The sequence below is a fragment of the Colletotrichum lupini genome, chromosome 4 (assembly GCF_023278565.1).
Source record: "Colletotrichum lupini chromosome 4, complete sequence".
NCBI classification, from domain to species: domain Eukaryota; kingdom Fungi; phylum Ascomycota; class Sordariomycetes; order Glomerellales; family Glomerellaceae; genus Colletotrichum; species Colletotrichum lupini.
The window spans coordinates 4,154,138-4,171,490 of NC_064677.1; the positions used below are offsets into that span (position 1 = coordinate 4,154,138).

The following is a 17,353-nucleotide window of genomic DNA, read 5'->3' on the forward strand; positions in this document are numbered from 1 at the left end:
CTAGGTGGCATCCGCCTAAGACGGGTTCGTGGTCTTTGCGCCGTAGAGCAGGTACCGTGCTTTGGGCTGGCTCCTCTCTATCTCTCTCTCTCTATGCCCGTCTCTTTGGAAATGGGAAGACATTAGGCGGTTTTTTTTTCTCAGCTGAGGTATCCCGTACCACGGTGGGAGAACGATCTCAATGGTTGGGGACGGATGGATTGGCGCCAAAACACTGGCACACACACACACACACACACACACACACCATCCGGCATCCATACCGGAACTTGCAGCTTCTGTGGCGCCTTTTTGTGTTGGAGCATGGCATCACGTGGTGGTGTACCATCCAGGTAGGCAGTAGGTCAGCAATGAAAGACCCAAGATCAACAGAAGGGCCGGGGTTCATGGGTCCAGGTATCTTTGAGGCGGTTTAACTTGGAAACGGGCGAGTTGAAAGCTGGACCCCCCCGCGGCGATGGGCCATCGCGGTCCTCAATTGTGTGACGGAGAGCATTTGTCGCAAAGCGCATTGCAAGAGGCAGTCGAAGAAGGGAGAAATGCCGATAGCTGGCCCAGACCGTACCATACCGAGGACAGCAGCTTTCCTTTGCGCCAAGATTGGCCATGCGATTCCGAGTAGCACATCGAGTCCCTCCGTCTGATGCGATAAACCCTGGCCTGGGGCCGGTTTTGGTTGCGGGTAGGGTGGGATGGCGCTTTTTTCCTGTTGCGAAGCGCCGAATTGTCCCATTGAGCCGACGAATTTGATATGAGGGGAGAGAGATAGTGATACGCTACGATACGGCACGGGAAGAGAGAGAGAGAGAGAGAGAGAGAGAAAAGATACGTATCTGATTCTGCAGGGCACTATAACTTTTCATATTTGGTGAGATGCCCGGGAAGGACTCTGCGGAAGACGAGTCGTGAAATCGGGGTCCGATGTCGCGCGCATCCCACGTTGAAGTAGTTCGTACGGACAATGGCGGGCGCATTGCGCCGCGATATCAATTATCAATAAGTCTTCATGTTCGCTGACGAAATTGCGCACAGCCCCGAAGGTCCGGAGGATGCAATTACAGATTTACGCAAACAAGGTCCAACAAGTCACAGCAATACTCGACAGGAGGCTGGTCGCAAAGTCGTATATTAGAGAGGGATGGGGCCTGAAAGGCCCGCGAGGTGTGTGAGTGAGTGTGTATGCGTGTATGTGTGTGTGTGTGTGTGTGTGTGTGTGTGTGTGTGTGTGTGTGTGTGTGTGTGTGTGTGTGCCAGGATTGACGAGGTTTCGATGGCTCAGGCTTCCCAAGACCGGACAGGGATGGCTGGGCGAATTGGAAGAGACATACTTGTAGTTGGGTGAGGTGAAGGTGACGGGCTCGGCACCGTATGAATTAGACGCTGAAGGTGCCAAAAAGGACCTTGGAAAAGGTAAGGTTTTTGTGTCTTGTTTGCTCGCGGGGAACGGACCGGTTTGAGCCAGTTTGACTGGCCCATCAGTTTCTCTCTGGCATTTCGAGAGAGTGACTCGGGTGTGCGTGTGTGTGCGAGTGAGTGTGAGTGTACACACCTTATACAAGTTCGGGTCGCCTTGGGGTGAGCCGACACGAGGCGTGAGGGTCAAGTTGCTATTGGTGAATGGATGAGAGTATGTCCATGTAATGAGGTGTGGTAAGGTGAGGTCAGATTCAGTACGAGGCACACAACTCGCGACGTATGTTCCTTGCACAAGGAGGAGCGCTGGCTCGTCATCGGTACGGAACGAATGCATATTCATGTGTGAGAGTGAGTGTATGTCTCTCCATGTGTGGCTTTTGAGAGTAAAGTACGGGGCGATATGTCATGCTCCCTTTCCACCGTTTCGTATGAATATAGATATACTCCGTACAAGGCGGAGAAGAATTGTTTGTTCATATTTATATGTAAATCTCGCCGTCTGGCCCTTTTATGTGACCTGCGCCTTGCTGCCTCTGGTCCCTCACATTAAAAAGTATCTCCCTCACATTAAAAAGTATCGGTAAATTGAAGTGAGTCGAAATGAATCGGGGGAAGGACGCACAAAACGAGATGGAGCACGTCAGTCCCTTGAATCCATACTCCGTACCCCGTTTACCCCTGTCCCAAAGAACAGGATTCAAAAGTATGCCCTGCCAGAGATTGAGGCTTCTAGAAGGACTGTTTGAGAGAGAAAGCAGGACTGGTGAAGGGAGGCCCAGGTAATTACGGCTAGGCGAAGAGGCCATCATATCCGCAAATAGCCACTTGACGAGATTTGATGGATCAGACCAGCCGGCCCAGCAGATCTTGACTTTGACCGCCTTACCACACACACTTCGTACTCACACAGTCACACGCACCCTTTCTCTCACTCGCTCTCTCCTCTCTCCTTCTCACTTTATCGGTTGATCGCAGGCCAGGTATCCGTAGATCGATTACCGGTAGGCTCAAGTTAAAGACAGAAGAGCCAGATGGAGAGAAAAATGCCACCAAGCCCCCCCCCCCCCCCCCCCCCCCCCCCCCCCCCCTCCCCCCCTCCCCTTTCGGTGTGACCCGGCACGCAGTATCCTAAAAAGCATATCCGTGGGGCCAAAATAAAAAACAGAGGGGGCGGAGGGGAAAAAAACACCCCCCCCCCCCCCCCCCCCCCCCGGTGTACGGCCTGCTAGGCCCTTGTCCGGATCCGCTTCCGCTCACGAAGAAGGAGAAGCCTTTCCATACGGATACAGTGTCGCTCCTTCGTTGTGCGCGCAGCGGCGGCGGCGGCGGCGGCGGCGTGTGGCTCCCAAGTTGCGCAAGCATGAGCGACTTGGGCCTCGGTGCGTCGCCGTCGTCCCTGACCGCATAGCACCGCCTAGAAACCCGACGAAGGACTCCAAGATGTTCGCATATATGGTAGTCATCATATCGACCTCGAAAAACATAGGCCCAAGGGTCTTGTCGAGACGCAGAGCAAATGCGCCTGCGACGTGGAGGTACCCTTTTCACTCGTCACGCTCAGGTTCGGAGTGTGTGAGGTGACCTAGGAGGTGACCTAGGAGAATAGGTAGCCAGACGGGATGAGCGGGTCCGGCAGGTAGGCAGGTGCCACTGCCCTCCACTCTGCCTAAGCCTGAAGGTGCGGTGAGGTCCCACGAGTGCGGCAAGGCCTTGTTCTGGGGCGAACTAGCCACCTGCCTGGCGATTGCCCGGAAAGGGGGAGGAGGCTATATGCGTTGGGGGATGATCCAGTGCTGTAGGGACCTGGCCATAAGCCACAGTGGAACATGGCCCCTGTGAGGTCCCTCAACTTGGGGTGATACGTGCCTAAGCTGCAGCACCAAGTGCCCTGAGGCAAAGGCAATTAGGCATGACCCGCCAAGGATGAGGAATCGAAGCTGGCACAGTTCATCGCGCACTGTCACCCAAGGGAAGTTACTGCCGGCACTCGAGGGGGCCCCGGTCACCACGACAGTGGGCTGCTCCTGCAACTATAGGGCCTTTTCCTCATTTCATATGCGCTGTACTGCGTGTTGGTTAGCGGAGGTAGACTGTCGTACGGGAGGCCCAGGGGGTCCAGGTACCTAGCCACTCCATCCCCGCCAGGAGCAGAGACAAACCTAACCAGAAGGTCAGGTACTTGACTGACGGTGCGGCGATGTGGACGGTACCTGACCTGACGGGACCAGACCTGGAAATTGGGAAACTGGAAACCGGACTGGACTGGACTGGACGGGACGGGACCTGGGACCTGGACTTGGACTGAGGTGACTGACGGACCGCAGACACAAAATCGTAACCTCTCAACTTGGCTCCTCTTTTTCCCTCTCATGCACATTGCACACAAACCTGCGAATTGCCCGGCAGAAACAATCATCCAACACCACTGTCATCCTTCCAAAGTGAGTCTGAACCGATCCTATCGTCTTTGCGATCGATGTCTTCTATCCCTTTGCACCATTCTGCTCCAAGATCCCGAGTCCCGACTCTCCTGTGCTTCCGCCGGGCTCAATGTCGAGAGAGGTTTGATGTCTGGACTGGGGTCTGGCTCGCTCTCTCTCTCTCTCTCTCTCTCTCTGGCTGTGCTTCTTCGCTACTACGTCTTGCCGTGCGCTCCCCGACCCAGTCCCAGCTCAACCTCTCCTCTTTCTCTCCTACCACTCCTCTTCCTACCTTGACCATACTTCTGCTTCTCCTCCTCTCTTCACTCCCGATACACTCTATCACACCGTCAATTTCGTCCATTCGGTCCTCATCCTCCATCCCATGGCTAATCTTTTGCAGTCCATGCCCTAGACTCCAAATCACCCCGTACTCCTTTCCTCAACCATCGTCCTCTCCGACCGTTCGCTCCGGCAGCGTCCTTGGTCAGATCGCCCGTCTGGCGCTGACCGCACGACGACACAGGACCCTCGATATAACGTCCATGTTTGATAATTCGGTGGATTGATACCTCATTCCCTTCCTCATCCGACTCAAGTTTCGGCTTGCTCGTCGTTGATACCCTTCGTCCCGCCCATCGACCGCCGACTCAGGCTCAGGGTCCCAACCTTTCCGTGCCAACTCTACGGAAACCCGCTCATCGCACACCACCCCATTTCCCATCAAACTTCTCTCGCTCGACATTCCTCCATTCAAACCCATCGAATCAATACCATACATCACAATGACGAGCATGTCTCCCACAAGCGTCGTCAACGGCGGTTCCGCGGCCACCTCAAACCAGGGTAGCGTCTCGCCCCGGCAGACGGTGTCGCCCAAGAACGTCGCATTTGAACTCCTCTTCACCGAGTCACCGCAATACAGGGCGCGACTCCCCATGCGAGTCCAAATATATCCTCATGACACTACCGACTCCATTGTTACCACCGTCAAGAATTTTTACGGTCTGTACGGTGGCCCGACCGGCTCAAAGGGCGTCAGTTTCGAGGACGAAAATGGTATAACCCTCATCGCCCGATACGAGAACTTCCGCAACAACATGGTTGTCTACGTCAGAGTCATTGAGGAGTCCCCCTCTGCTTCTAGCCCCTTTGTGCCGCCCACATATCATAACCCTCCCTCCAGCGCTCAGCAATATTTCGAGGGCAACGGTTATCCGCTGCAGCCTCCACCGCGCTTCGGCCAAGAAATCTCTAGGCCTTCATCGAGCACCTCTCGGAAGCGCAGCCCATCCCCCAATGCCGGACGCGGCCGGCGTTCCGGATCTGCCCATACGAATCCCAAGAAGGGTCGATCCCGCTCTTCCAAGAATCGGGACACTGCCGCCTCCAATGGCCACGCTGATATCTACAGTGATAGCGTCAACGGATACAGCAGCGGTGACGGCGCTCCTGGGTCCAGCTCTAGCAGAATGAAGGAGCAGATTGGCAACACCGAAATCAGCCTCGAAAACATTGTTGAGGGAGGTCGTCGCAAGCGGGCCAAATTTGAAAGCTCGGTAAGTTTGCCTGACCGCACGGGTCTTGGACAATATCCTTTTCTTCTCTATTCTTGTTAGTCTGGGCCTTTGTACTCATCCTGTTCCATTCAGGAACTCCCCTTATTTGCGCCTCCTCAGATGCCAGCGGCTACGTCGAATCCGTCCGTATCTCCTGCCCGCCGCGCCGAGCCTCAGCGAGCCTCTCTGCCATTTGTCCACCCGGGCCAGAACCCTTTCACGAACCCGATGCCTCTGCATTCCCCGCAGAGCCACAATAATGGATATGCGCAAGGTGGATTTTATGCGACGCCGTCGTCTGAACGCCACGGTCGCGGTAGCATCGGATACGCTGGGCAAACCGGCAACTACAGCGGCATGAGCGGCATTCTGCCCACTCCAGACCCCACCGTTGGCAGCTGCATGTCAGAAGAGGATAAGGATGTTGCCATCCAGCTTATGCGCCTGGGTGAAATGTCAAACATTTCTCATGGCCGCACCTCTGCGTCCACGCTGGACGACACCTTCAGCGGCCGTGCCGACGCCGCCTCTTCCACTGGAGCCACTAGCGATGGCGAAAGTGAGAGCGACGAGGAGTCAGCCGCCCGGCGCCAAAAGCTGGATGCTGCTGGTGTCATGCGCAAGATCTACCAGACTACAGAGAGCCACTTCATTCCCCAGCCCAGCATCGAAACTCCTGTTGAAGACGTCCGTGTCGAGAAACCTACCAGTCACGTCGTCAATGGCGAGGGCAAGCCCGAGGTGCTGAAGAACAAGACCAACCTTCCGGATGCCAAACCAAAGACACAACTGCCCAGCTCCAAGCCCAAGACCAAGGTCAGCAAGGTTCCTCGGCCTACTATTCCTAAGCCCAAGAAGGCTTCAGCCCCGGCATCCATTTCGGCTCCCGCTCCCGCTAGCAACGGGCCCATGTCGCCGGCCTCTCTGCCTCCTTCGCGCAAGCCATCAATTGCTTCTGCTGCTGCTGCTACCTCGGGTGCGCCCGGAGAAGACGATCAGCTTGATCTTTCTGCCAAGCCCCGCTGCCAGCGATGCCGCAAGAGCAAGAAGGGCTGTGACAGGCAGCGACCTTGTGGGCGATGCCGTGACGCCGGCCTCAATGCTGAACAATGCATCAGCGAGGACGAGGGCAATGGACGCAAGGGCAGGTATGGACGACACATGGGCGTTCCTATTAAGAAGGAAGACATTGTCAACCCTACGCAGCCTATTCTCCTGCCAGCTGCGCCAATTGCCACGACGGCCGCGATGGCCGACAAGAACAAGAAGCGCAAGCGGTAGAATGGCCGACTCCTGATGGAGTGAGCACAGCCCTGCGCAGCATCACTCAGAAGAGGGTTGGCGAGTCTATTTCACAACTCATTGTCACAAAGTTTTGGACCACTTTTCTGCGGCGACAAAGGTTTACCGGCTTACCGGCGTCTGGCGACAAAGATGATTGAAATTGGGCGAGGCGCTCGGACGGTATCGTCTCACGACATGCCTCTCATCGTCGCAATTGTCGGATGTTTGTCACCATGACCATCCAACAGCACTGGCAACACGGCAGAGACTCGTTGGTGAATACCATTGAGAATCGCCGGGTGAGGCCGGTTGCGCACACTCCTTTTGGCGTTTATGGTCTCTTTTAAATGGGAAGCGGTGTTTTTTTTTTTTGTAATTCCATTTACTGGCTTGCGCGCGATGTCCTTTTCATTTCCTACTACATGTCTTTCGAGTTGTGGCGAGGGTGCTACAGTTTTGGCGAAGTTGTGCAACTGTACGATGTGGTGGAGCGGCTGAAGGCCAGAAAAGCAAGCGAGTATATTGGAATACTTGTGGGCGCGTGCGCAGCGCAAATGGATCAGTGTTAGGATGTGGAAGATCAAGGTTTCAATGCAAAGTGAGGATGGAATTGGGAGGCTACAGGTGCGGAGGAGAACAAAAGGCAAGGATGGGTACAATGGCGGGCGAGAACGGTTCCGAGGCTCACGCAATAGTCAAATTGTCCGGGCGGAAGGTGGATCGCATGCCTTGGAGGTTTGTGTTTTCCTATATGTGCGCAAGCGACATGAAGCTTCTCTGCGTGAGCGAGCTTGCTTCTGTTTCTTTAGTTCCTCTCTGGATGCTGTTTGGAGGCGGGCAACAGGAGAAGATGCAGCTACGATACGACTGTTTTTGTTAGTGGCAACGGTTCTGTAGCGAAAGCCAAAGGGAGAAAAAAAAAACATACTGATCATGTACCTTTGGTGTTTGCGGCGATGCGGCGCAATGCAATTAATGGAATGCGACAACGGTGAAAAGTGAATATGCGGGTGCGATGACATTGCATCTTCCGGTGCGGAGCGGGGACAGAGCAGGACGGAAGTCGTTGAAAGATGGATGCGCGGCTAGTCCGTTTATGGCACTAGCGTGCGGTTCTCGCCGTTGCATCCCGTTCCGGCTCGGGCGGGGAGGGGGGGCGTATGGATTGGATGGTGTGGCTGACGTCTGTTAGCCGCCCTGTCAGATGGGGAAGGGCAGAAGCACAGGCGCACAGTCGCACAGTGTGCGGCGGCAGTTGCGATCCGTGCGCGCGATAGAGCAGAAGCTCGGGCTTCCCACTGGGAGGGGGAGTTGGCTGGTGCGCACTCTCGCGCGCTAAAGAGGTACTTGAGCTTGGGGCGCAAGAGCTTCCGCGATCCACATGGGGAGAGGTACTGTCGAGAGGGAAAGCTCCAAGCGTGAGGTACCTCTCTGATAACGTCATTCCATGTTTTGCAATGAGTGCTTATTTACCCCGCACCTCTTCGAGAGCTCCCCGCACTTTTTTTTTTTTTTTAATGGTCAACGATGTTGCGGTCATGCAGGTTGGTCAAGTTTTGCGCGTGAAGAATTTCGCTTTGCTACATGTTATCGTCGGTGAACGACAATTGTGTTGAAGAGTCGTGAGGATGATGGTGCGATGCAGGGTTTGAGTGCGTGCATGGCGACGCGATTGAGTCAGCGTGGCGCAAATTTGCGATCGCGTTGAAGCAGCCTCTTGTCTTCCTCTTTTGCCGATGCATGCGCTACATGACACGAGGAATATAGCGAGGCCAAGGACGTTGCGGGATTGGTACTTTTGCATGAAAGATGGTTAAAGGCGGTGAGCGCGCGTTGCTGGCGGTTGTGGGTTAGAGGCGAATTAGAGTGTGTGCATATGTATCGCATGCGTTGCGCAAAAAAACAAAAGGAACGAATTGAATCGTCTTGAAGTCGCGTCTCAAGGTGGTTTTTGTTATTTGTTGTTGTTTTGTTTGTTTGTTTACTTTTATGCGCTGATTTACTTTTACCGTTTTTTGGACGTTTTGGAGAGGCGCAGGCGCAGCATGGAGGTGCGAGCTTCCTTGGATTGGAGGGATTTGGGTGTTTCACTGGTGGCAGTGCTTATTCCGGCGGAGGGGGATGGGACGTTTAGTCGTAGTGCCTGCAGTCGCGAATCTTGCTGCGACACCAAGACGAGTAGCTAGCTGGAGCAGGTGGCAAAAAAACGCGGTACATATAGTGCATGCGACAGGCCAGCATATGGATAAGATACGGATAGGTAAGGCAGAGCGAGAATAGCACAAATGGGGGCTTGCCTCCCCTTCTTTTTCCCTTGGAACCGAAAGACAAGGCCAGCGACCAACACCGCAAGGTGACAAGGTAAGGTAGAGAAGACGCAGGGATGGAAAAGGATCGGGGGGTGTCATCAGGTCATGATCCGCGGCGCGTTGTTGTGTTTGAGACTGATTGGTGACGACACTTTCTCGCACGCTTTTCTCGGAACTTCGGATTGGACGGCACTGGGCGGGTTTAGAGGTCGCGTTGGGATGGAGTGAGGTGATGCGCAATCAATCTGCGCCCGACGGTATGGACCGATCATCGCGGTAAGGCAAGGCAGCATGGCGAAAGCCTCAATGCAAGGCGGGAAAGAATGATGGGAATCGTGCGGGAGAAAAGGAAAGAGAAAACGGAGAGATGAAGAAACGTGTTGGCTACAGCGTTTATTGCTTCTTCGATCGGGGGCTCTTTTGCAAATCGCATCTTGACCACTCGGTAAGGTATCCTCATTGTTAGCATGCGATGCGACGCGACGGGGCGAAGACGGTGGGTTGGATGAGGACGGATGCACGTTTAAGGTAAACTAAACGGAACGGGAGGTTGCGCCCCGCATCCGCGATTCGGCGCGCCGATGGGGGTCAGCTTTTTGTTGGCGTTCGGGTTTTCTTGGAGCGGGGGCGGTCCTGGGAAGTTGCAACGGAAGGCGGCCCGTGCGATACCTCCGCTGTCGCTGCTTTTTCCATTGTCACTAAACCGATGGTTGGTTTGGGAAAGCCGGCGGAAGATAAGATACTATCTTATCAGTCCCGAGGGACATTGAGGAACGAAAAGTCTCTGCATGACGAAGAACATAGCAATGGTTGATATGTACACATGCTGCCTTACCTTACTCTGGACCGAATAAAAATGTGCTTCCTGCACGTTTGAGTTAGAATATGTACCAATGACCGATCGATCATATTTCATCTCCAGACTCATAAGGCGCTTTCGTTCTTCCTGTGCTCATGCCTCTCTTTCTTTCTTTCTAGCCCGCAGTGGCAGAGCTATCCGCAAAGCACGCTATTGTAGTAGTAGGCTGTACGGACAGATAGGTTTGGTCGAGCCAGGTCAATTGCGGACCTAGAATGTCTACAATGCAACTCGGCCTTTTGCCAAGGTAGCTTGAGTAGTGGTCACAACCCCCCCCCCCAGAACCACCAAGCTACCTTTAACGTCCAATGATAATGAGTGATCGAGTCACGCAACTCTCGAAATTTCGAGGACCTCTCTGAACAGGACCAGATGAGAATTTCGGGTAGGTACGGAGACTTACCTGATAGTTGGGACTTGAGAGTGCTGAGACTCGAGAGAGAGAGAGAGACGGAGAAATAAGAAATATGCGCATGACCAATATACCCCCGGTACTGCCCTGCAGCCCTGTAAAGCAAGCAACCCGCAATATCAACTGGAGCAAACTTTTGTTCTTCAAGTTCCAACTTTGCCCAGTCGGGTGGGGTCTTCCGCTTCGGAAGGCTTTCCCCGGGACTCATACTACCGAAAATATTACCGCGTCAAAGTCTCACTCGAGGCATCCGGTCGGAGCACCATCGCCCCTCGGCGAACACTCCGTCTCGCCGAAGACTCCTAACACTCCGTGGTAGTACCTAGGCCGTAGGTCAAGATAGGGCGTGAAAGGCGTACGCCCAAGCCGACATGTTGGGCGCCGAGTCCCGCTGCTATGCAGAGGAGGGAGGGACGCTCTCCCGCTCCCGGCGGTCACACCGCAGGCCCGGAAATAAGATCCCGGCCGTGTTTGCTACCATTGTTTGCTAGCGATTCCCCGTTGGCTGCATTGTGAAACTGCTTCCGTAGACGGGAGGTTCTTCAATTTCGGCAGTCGGGGTGAAAGATAGGGCGATTTCGGCGCGAAAGTTGGGTTGCAATTTTTCTTGATTTTTTCTATTTTTCTATCACTTTTCTTTACTTATTGCTAGTAGCGTCCGCTTGGGCTATGACTCCGTGACGAAAGAAACGACTTTTCTTCTTTTGACCTCCTCGCTTTACATCCCTAATATCTAATATTACCAGCTGAGAAAAAGGACAAAACGAAAAAAGACTTTTCAGGCCCCCTTGGATCGATGGAGGACCTGACTCAACATATTTAACCACATAGTCGTCTCGTCTTTTTAACCGTCTGTTTCCCGGGATGGACATGCCATCATCACAACACTCGTTTGACCAAGATAAGGGCGTCATCACCATGTCCGACACATCAGACTCATCGAGGAGCCGCGGCCCCAGCGCCGAACTCCCTACCACCACGGAGAAGGAGAAGGAGATCCAAACAACCACCGGCACGGCCACCGCAACCGACGAAGAGGAGACCTCGGAGGCAGACGAGCACCAAGTCCGCGAATGGTCCGCCGAGCACGACCTCGTCTACCCGGAAGGCGGCTGGACGGCCTGGTCCCAGGTCCTGGCCGGCAACATGCTCAACGCCCTAGCCTGGGGCTACCCGGCCACTTTCGGCGTCTACCAGCTCCACTACACCGAGACCCTGCGCCTGCCCGCCTCGCAGGTCTCGTGGATCGGCTCCGTGCAAATCTTTTTGACGTTCGCCGTCTGTACCGTCTCGGGCCGGCTCACGGACGCCGGGTACGCCCGGCACGCCGTCTCCGTGGGTTGTGCCTTTGTGGTGTTTGGATCATTCATGACGAGCCTGTGTACGAGGTATTGGCAGATTATGCTCGCGCAGGGGATCTGTACCGGCCTGGGGCTGGGCGTGCTGTTCATGCCGGGCGTGGCTATCATCGGGTCGTATTTTAAAAAGAGGCGGTCTCTAGCGCTCGCTGTTTCGGCGACGGGGACGGGGGTGGGGAGTTTGATCTTCCCGTCGACGCTTCAGTATCTCATCCCGCAGGTCGGGTTCCCCTGGGCTGTTCGGTGCTCGGCGTTCGTCGCGCTCGGCGTGGCGACGATTGCTATTGCTCTGCTGAGACCTAGACTCCCTCCGAGAAAGGCTGGGCCTCTGTTGGAGTGGTCGGCCTTCCGGGAGCTGCCGTACATCTTGTACACCCTGGGAGTATTCTTCTACTTCATGGCGCTGTACTTTGGCTTCTTCTACGTAAGTTTGACCAGGAGTTGTGTTTTGTGATGCTTTTCGTGTGCTAACGGAGGCAACAGATCAACACATACGCCCGCAAGGTCATAGGATTCTCCACAACAGAGTCAGTAACACTTCTTCTCATCACCAACGGAATGGGCATCCCGATCCGGCCCATCGTTGGCTGGCTAGCCGACCGCCACGTCGGCCCGATCAACATGTTTGTCATGACCATGTTCCTCCTGGGCTGCATGGAATTCGCCTGGATCGGCGTGGAGACGAGGGCAGGCATGTACGCCTTCAGCGTCTTCTACGGCCTGTCCAACGGCGCGACGCAGGGCGTTTTCGTCGGCTCGACCGCCAGCCTGACGACCGATCCGCAGAAGATGGGCACGCGGTTCGGCATGGTCGCCACCATCTCTGGCTTCGCGACGCTGGCTGGGCCGCCGATCGCGGGTGCCATCATCGACAGGTCAGGGGGCTCGTATCTCGGGGCTCAGGTTTGGGGCGGCGTCATGATGATTGCCGGTGCGCTGACGGTGGGAGCGGCGAGAACGGCCAAGGCGGGCAAGGCTTGGGGGGCGAAGTTGTAGAGAGAGGCGTGAATGACGATGTGTCACACTTCGAAACGGATAGAATAGAATATGAAGTGGATATTAATGAAGAAATGGTATATTGTGAGCACTTCAGACCAATACGATGATCCATCATAAATCTGTAATGTAAGGCGTGGCCGTAGAAAGAGCACAACTTTCGCCTGGCCCTCGAATCTAGGTCTTCCTCAACAGGGTGAGAGCTTCCGACAGCAAGCGGGCAATCTGCTTGCCATCCTCCCAGACAAAGTCATGATCGTGGGTCAAGTCCTTGACGATGGTGCACTCCACCCCGTCCTTCTTCAGCTTCGCAGCCATAGTATCGATCTCAGGCTCGTCGACCAAGGAGTCTTCCGGCGACCAGGCCAGCAAGATAAGCGGCTTGGTAGGCAGAGCATCCTTGAAGCTCCCTGAAGAGGTGGCCGGAACAACCTTGTTCCAAGAATTCTGGTCGTCTCCAAAGGCACCGGCAATAAATTGGGTGTAAGTCTGTTCGTGGCGGGCATTGAGGTTGTAAAGTTCGTATATGCCGGAAACGCCGATAAACGCAGTTGGCATCTTGACCTCCGGCGGAGGGGCCGCGCCCAGCGCAACGGATCCCATGGGCAGTTGAAGGGCCAAGGTAGCGCCGGCCGAGTGCCCGATGAGGATATAACGGTCCCCGATTTGATATTCACGCTGTAAGAATGCAAGGGCTGACCAGGTGTCGCGAAGGTGATCCGGATGTTGAGCACAACGAAGTTCTGCGGGAGAAGTGACGTCGGGGTCTTGCGGGTAGAGAGGGTGTGGAGAGAGACGGTAGTCAATGCTGATGAAGCCGCGAATCTCAGACCTGGGGATGGACCTGGACTTTAAGATTTCCTGGATAGAAGCGCCAAAGTCTTGAAGAGTCTTTCGGGGATCACGCCACGCACCACCGTGGACGTAACTAGAGTGGAGTGAGTTAATGATTTACTGAAGCTGGGAAGGGGATGACGGTATCCCAGGAGAGGTTAGATAACCCACATTACCCAGTATCCAGAGGCATTATCCGTATATGAGGGAAATTCCCACACTCCTAGCTTCTGAAGCTCGTTATCAGCAGCATAACGATGCTCAGTGAACTTTAGAGTGGTTGGCATGACGGCGGGTGTCCGGCCTGGGTTAGACGTTAGCAGAATGCTGCAATGCCTCAAGTCTAGCTTGACGAGCGGGTTGAAGCCATACAAAGCAAAGCAGGCCGAGGCTGAAATTGAAGAGGGCAAGCAATAGCAATAGTACCTAGTCGAGACGGGGTAATTCGCAGAATGAGGGGTATTCAGGGTGACGAGACGCGAGTGTCTGGTCCGGCGGGGGGGACAACTGAGGAGGTTTGTATGTAAGGAAGTGTTTGTGTCAGTGCGAGGCTTTCGTGGATAACGAGATGTGTTTGTCACTCCGACGGCCCAGGGTTCGGAGCTGCTGACACCCGTTGGGTGGAGAGGGGTGAGTGGGGCCTTCCGTCTTCCGGGCTCCCGTCCTTACATCCGCGTCCGAGAGCGGCCGAATTTTGTGGCTTCTTTTCTCTGCTACTTGGCCCGGCCCCGAGCGTCTGAGGCCGTGTCAATGCGACTGTATGATTCTCGCCATTCTCCTATGATCTAATTGATATTTCGTTGTCAACTGCGAAATGACTTGTCCTTCAGGGCTTTTGCCTTTGCCTCGATTGCAAGTCCCGCTAATTCATCGTCGCGCAGCTTCTCTCATCGCTTTGTCACCCAAGGAACACCAGTGCTTCATAAAAAGCTTTTTATTGAAGATTTACACATCGCAGTCTCTATAAAAACACCGAAGAAGCTTTCAATTTGACTGCTGACGTTTATGATGAACTAGACACTTTGAATGCAACCTTGGCAAACTGAAGCTGAGGGAAAAATGATCGGTAGGCGATGTAACGGTGGGTTGCGATCTGGAATCCTTTTGCCGAACTAGCAGCCGGTTCCCGACCGCCTATGCTCTTCCACACAGACAATATGTCGATCACGGAAGAATAGCCTGGTGGTGTGGTGTCGACATGCCAAAGCTCGGATCGCAGTGTTGGTTCTGCTACCGTCTGAAGACTCACTGGAGGTTTGCTGATCGATGCGGATATGTCACTGGAAATGAGCATGAAAGCCCCGCGTTCGCGTGTGGAGGATAACCCCCGTGACAAAATCATGACGCCGCAAATCGCCTGATTCGATCCGTTGTGCCGCCGTAATGACGAGAGCGAGGCGTCTTTTCGGAGGAAAATGGTTAGAGAAAGACACTACCGTCTTCATCCAAGTCTCAAGCCCTCTCTCCCGCCTGAAGCCCGGGCCTGAACTGGATATGAAGCCGAGGAATGGCGGCAGGGATGCCGCTCCTACGCTCATAAGGCGGGCCGGGGGAGGCGGGACGTGTTGGTTGGAACGACGTTGCATTGAAGCATTGGCAACTATTGTTTGGCCATATATGAGAGACGCTCTGAAGTAATAACGTCTGGGATCGATTTCAGGCTACTTGTACCCGGCTGTTCGCCCCGAATACCCCAAAGAGTGTCTGATATTTGATAAATGCCGTCGATAATGGGATATATTGTGCTGCTGTTGGATGTAAGCAAATACTACTGTTTTCTGAATCTCCAGATAAGCAGACAAGCGAACACCATCAGACCACACTTAATCCTGAATGACCATGTAGCCGCGGGTGCATTTTTGTGGGCTACGTAGATTTGGATATGCGGCATCTCCAACTGGGAATGTAATCCCTCCAGTATCAGTAGCGAGCCACGCAAAAGCAGAGCTACTGAAACGCCCCTTTCGAATATGGAAAAACTTCCGTATCTACGGCCATTAGCCCACTTTCACGCAGCCAGAATAGGCGATTGATAGCATGTGAAGGCATCGAGAAGAATGTGAGAAAGGTCTATGATGTTGTCCGTCGTTGCTGTCTACCTACGTACAAACGTGCGCGTACTGCTTCTTCTCACCCACTCATTGCCGCCGATGCTAGGTTCAACTAGTAGACGAGGAATGGAACGAGCCAACCCAATCTGGTCATGCTATTGTTGCCGTCACTTGCATGGCTGCCTGTGATGAAGATAACCAAAGTATGCCAATTCAGTATGAACGTAAGGTACTTAGTAGAGTTGTCAACGGGCGAGCTGTGTAATCCTTCGTTCCTTTCTGCGCACTCGTAAGCTGGGATTGGGATGGCGTTGGCCCTGGTGCTTTTGAGCGCATTCGCTCCTTCCCTCTTGATGATGGTGGTGGCAGGGTTGCAGGGGATTCGACATCCACTTTGGTCTAGACAATTTAGCCGAGGTTTCCGTACACAGGTACCAATATTACAGTGCAAAACGTGCTGATGGAGAAAGTACTCTAGACTTTCACAGTTCGCTGGCGTTACCTTTGGATAGGTACGTATCTGGGCACCTGGGCAGGTACCTCATGCAAGGTACGCCGACGGCCACCATCTCATTTCGGCCGAGGGTGCAGCAAGCAGGTGCAAATGTGCAGGACGGGGGAGAGCGGCACCCGGGAGGAGGAGAAGAAGGAGCAGGAACAGAAATGCAAGCTACAGGAAGGGGGGCCTCAAGGGCACAGACTGGAGGAAAGAGGGAGAAGGAGAAGGAGGAGAATGGAGAAAGTCCGGTGCCGTTATTGCTTCCCCCGTCTGGTCTTCCCCCTTCTCCTTCTTCTCCTTCTCCTTCTGGTTCTGCTTCTAGAGCATTGTCTGTGCCCAAACGGTGACGCCTCATCGTCAAATCTACAAGTATACTCCACGAGTCCACACAGTAGCGTATCCGTACCTCATTTCCATTATTTAGTATCGAACTTCAACTTGTACAGTCAGCCAGGCACGCCAGAAAACGGTTGGTTTGTGCCATGCCATTCCCGAATAACATGTGCCAAGATCAAGCGCCTTTTCTTAGTCACATTTCATCGTCGATGCCGAGGAACGCCATCTTCTGACACTCCACTCAGGAGCCCCTCGCAATCCACCCAAACCACTCCATGGATAAAGTATACAATCTACTGGAATACGCAGTAGTGTAAACAGAAAACGCCCACCTTTTGTCGCGGCCCGGCCATCAAACTTCAAAAGTTCAAAGAGCCTAATAGACTAGCAGGCACCACGGCAACCTGTTCTTCTCCCGAGCCGGGCCCTCCACCTGTCACCGACGGCAAGCTTTTTTCACCCAGAGCAATCTCCAGACCTGGGGACTGCCCGACGTCCAACCCACGCGACCCCATTTCAATCTACAGAACATATGAATCATGTGCGCTATTGGCCGAGGGCTGAGCGCCGCTGTTTTGTCGTGACCCGTCAGACCTTGGAAAGGCCCTCTTGCTAGAACTTGCTGGCCACAAGTTCCAACACAATCCCGGGGGATCGAGCATATCTACCTTACATAGTATACGGAGTAGGGCCACAACTTCACTTTTTAGACTGCAGAAGGTTCGGAGTTGACCCCCAGTAGCCCCTCTTACAGCCCCGTTCTCTCGTCTTGGGCATATTGCCCGCGCCCAAACAAGTTGCGCTTCTTCCTCTGCCGGCCGACACTGTAATCATCCCGTCTGGTCTGGCCTGGCCAACTCAAAACTTGGTCCCATGTGTCAAAACACTCGGACAGATGTTCATCTTGTTGTTATTTTCTGACAATCCGGTACCCTCCCTGCCCCGCACCGCTGAAAACCGAAAAGCTCAGGATCATATGGCGGTCATCACTCAAGAACGAAAGACGATTATACGACCATT

At 54.1% G+C, this 17,353-nt stretch overlaps 5 protein-coding genes across 5 annotated transcripts; 2 read left to right on the forward strand and 3 right to left on the reverse strand.

The window, feature by feature from the left end:
* Window positions 1-15: 15 nt before the first annotated feature.
* Window positions 16-4,581, reverse strand: CLUP02_08356 (uncharacterized protein; the record flags this gene model as incomplete). The annotated part of the gene is made up of 17 exons (XM_049287346.1): window positions 16-214; window positions 248-287; window positions 371-473; window positions 566-776; window positions 851-889; window positions 957-1,013; window positions 1,329-1,486; window positions 1,550-1,778; window positions 2,056-2,310; window positions 2,674-2,956; window positions 3,011-3,182; window positions 3,243-3,446; window positions 3,508-3,782; window positions 3,914-3,992; window positions 4,078-4,225; window positions 4,284-4,485; window positions 4,566-4,581. The coding sequence occupies 17 exons, from the start codon at window positions 4,579-4,581 to the stop codon at window positions 16-18; spliced, it is 2,670 nt and encodes an 889-aa protein (XP_049144489.1).
* On the forward strand, window positions 4,493-6,676 carry CLUP02_08357 (uncharacterized protein; the record flags this gene model as incomplete). The annotated part of the gene is made up of 2 exons (XM_049287347.1): window positions 4,493-5,395; window positions 5,489-6,676. Coding segments are annotated over 2 exons (2,091 nt in total), but the record flags the coding sequence as incomplete, so codon positions are not given.
* A 1,552-nt stretch (window positions 6,677-8,228) lies between these two features.
* CLUP02_08358 (uncharacterized protein) lies at window positions 8,229-8,483 on the reverse strand (the record flags this gene model as incomplete). Its single annotated transcript, XM_049287348.1, has 1 exon — window positions 8,229-8,483. One exon carries the CDS (start codon window positions 8,481-8,483, stop codon window positions 8,229-8,231), a length of 255 nt encoding a protein of 84 aa, XP_049144491.1.
* A 2,147-nt stretch (window positions 8,484-10,630) lies between these two features.
* CLUP02_08359 (major facilitator superfamily transporter) lies at window positions 10,631-12,613 on the forward strand (the record flags this gene model as incomplete). The annotated part of the gene is made up of 3 exons (XM_049287349.1): window positions 10,631-10,741; window positions 11,091-12,041; window positions 12,101-12,613. 3 exons carry the CDS (start codon window positions 10,631-10,633, stop codon window positions 12,611-12,613), a joined length of 1,575 nt encoding a protein of 524 aa, XP_049144492.1.
* Window positions 12,614-12,790: 177 nt separating this feature from the next.
* Window positions 12,791-13,734, reverse strand: CLUP02_08360 (uncharacterized protein; the record flags this gene model as incomplete). Its single annotated transcript, XM_049287350.1, has 2 exons — window positions 12,791-13,541; window positions 13,619-13,734. The coding sequence occupies 2 exons, from the start codon at window positions 13,732-13,734 to the stop codon at window positions 12,791-12,793; spliced, it is 867 nt and encodes a 288-aa protein (XP_049144493.1).
* Window positions 13,735-17,353: the final 3,619 nt, after the last annotated feature.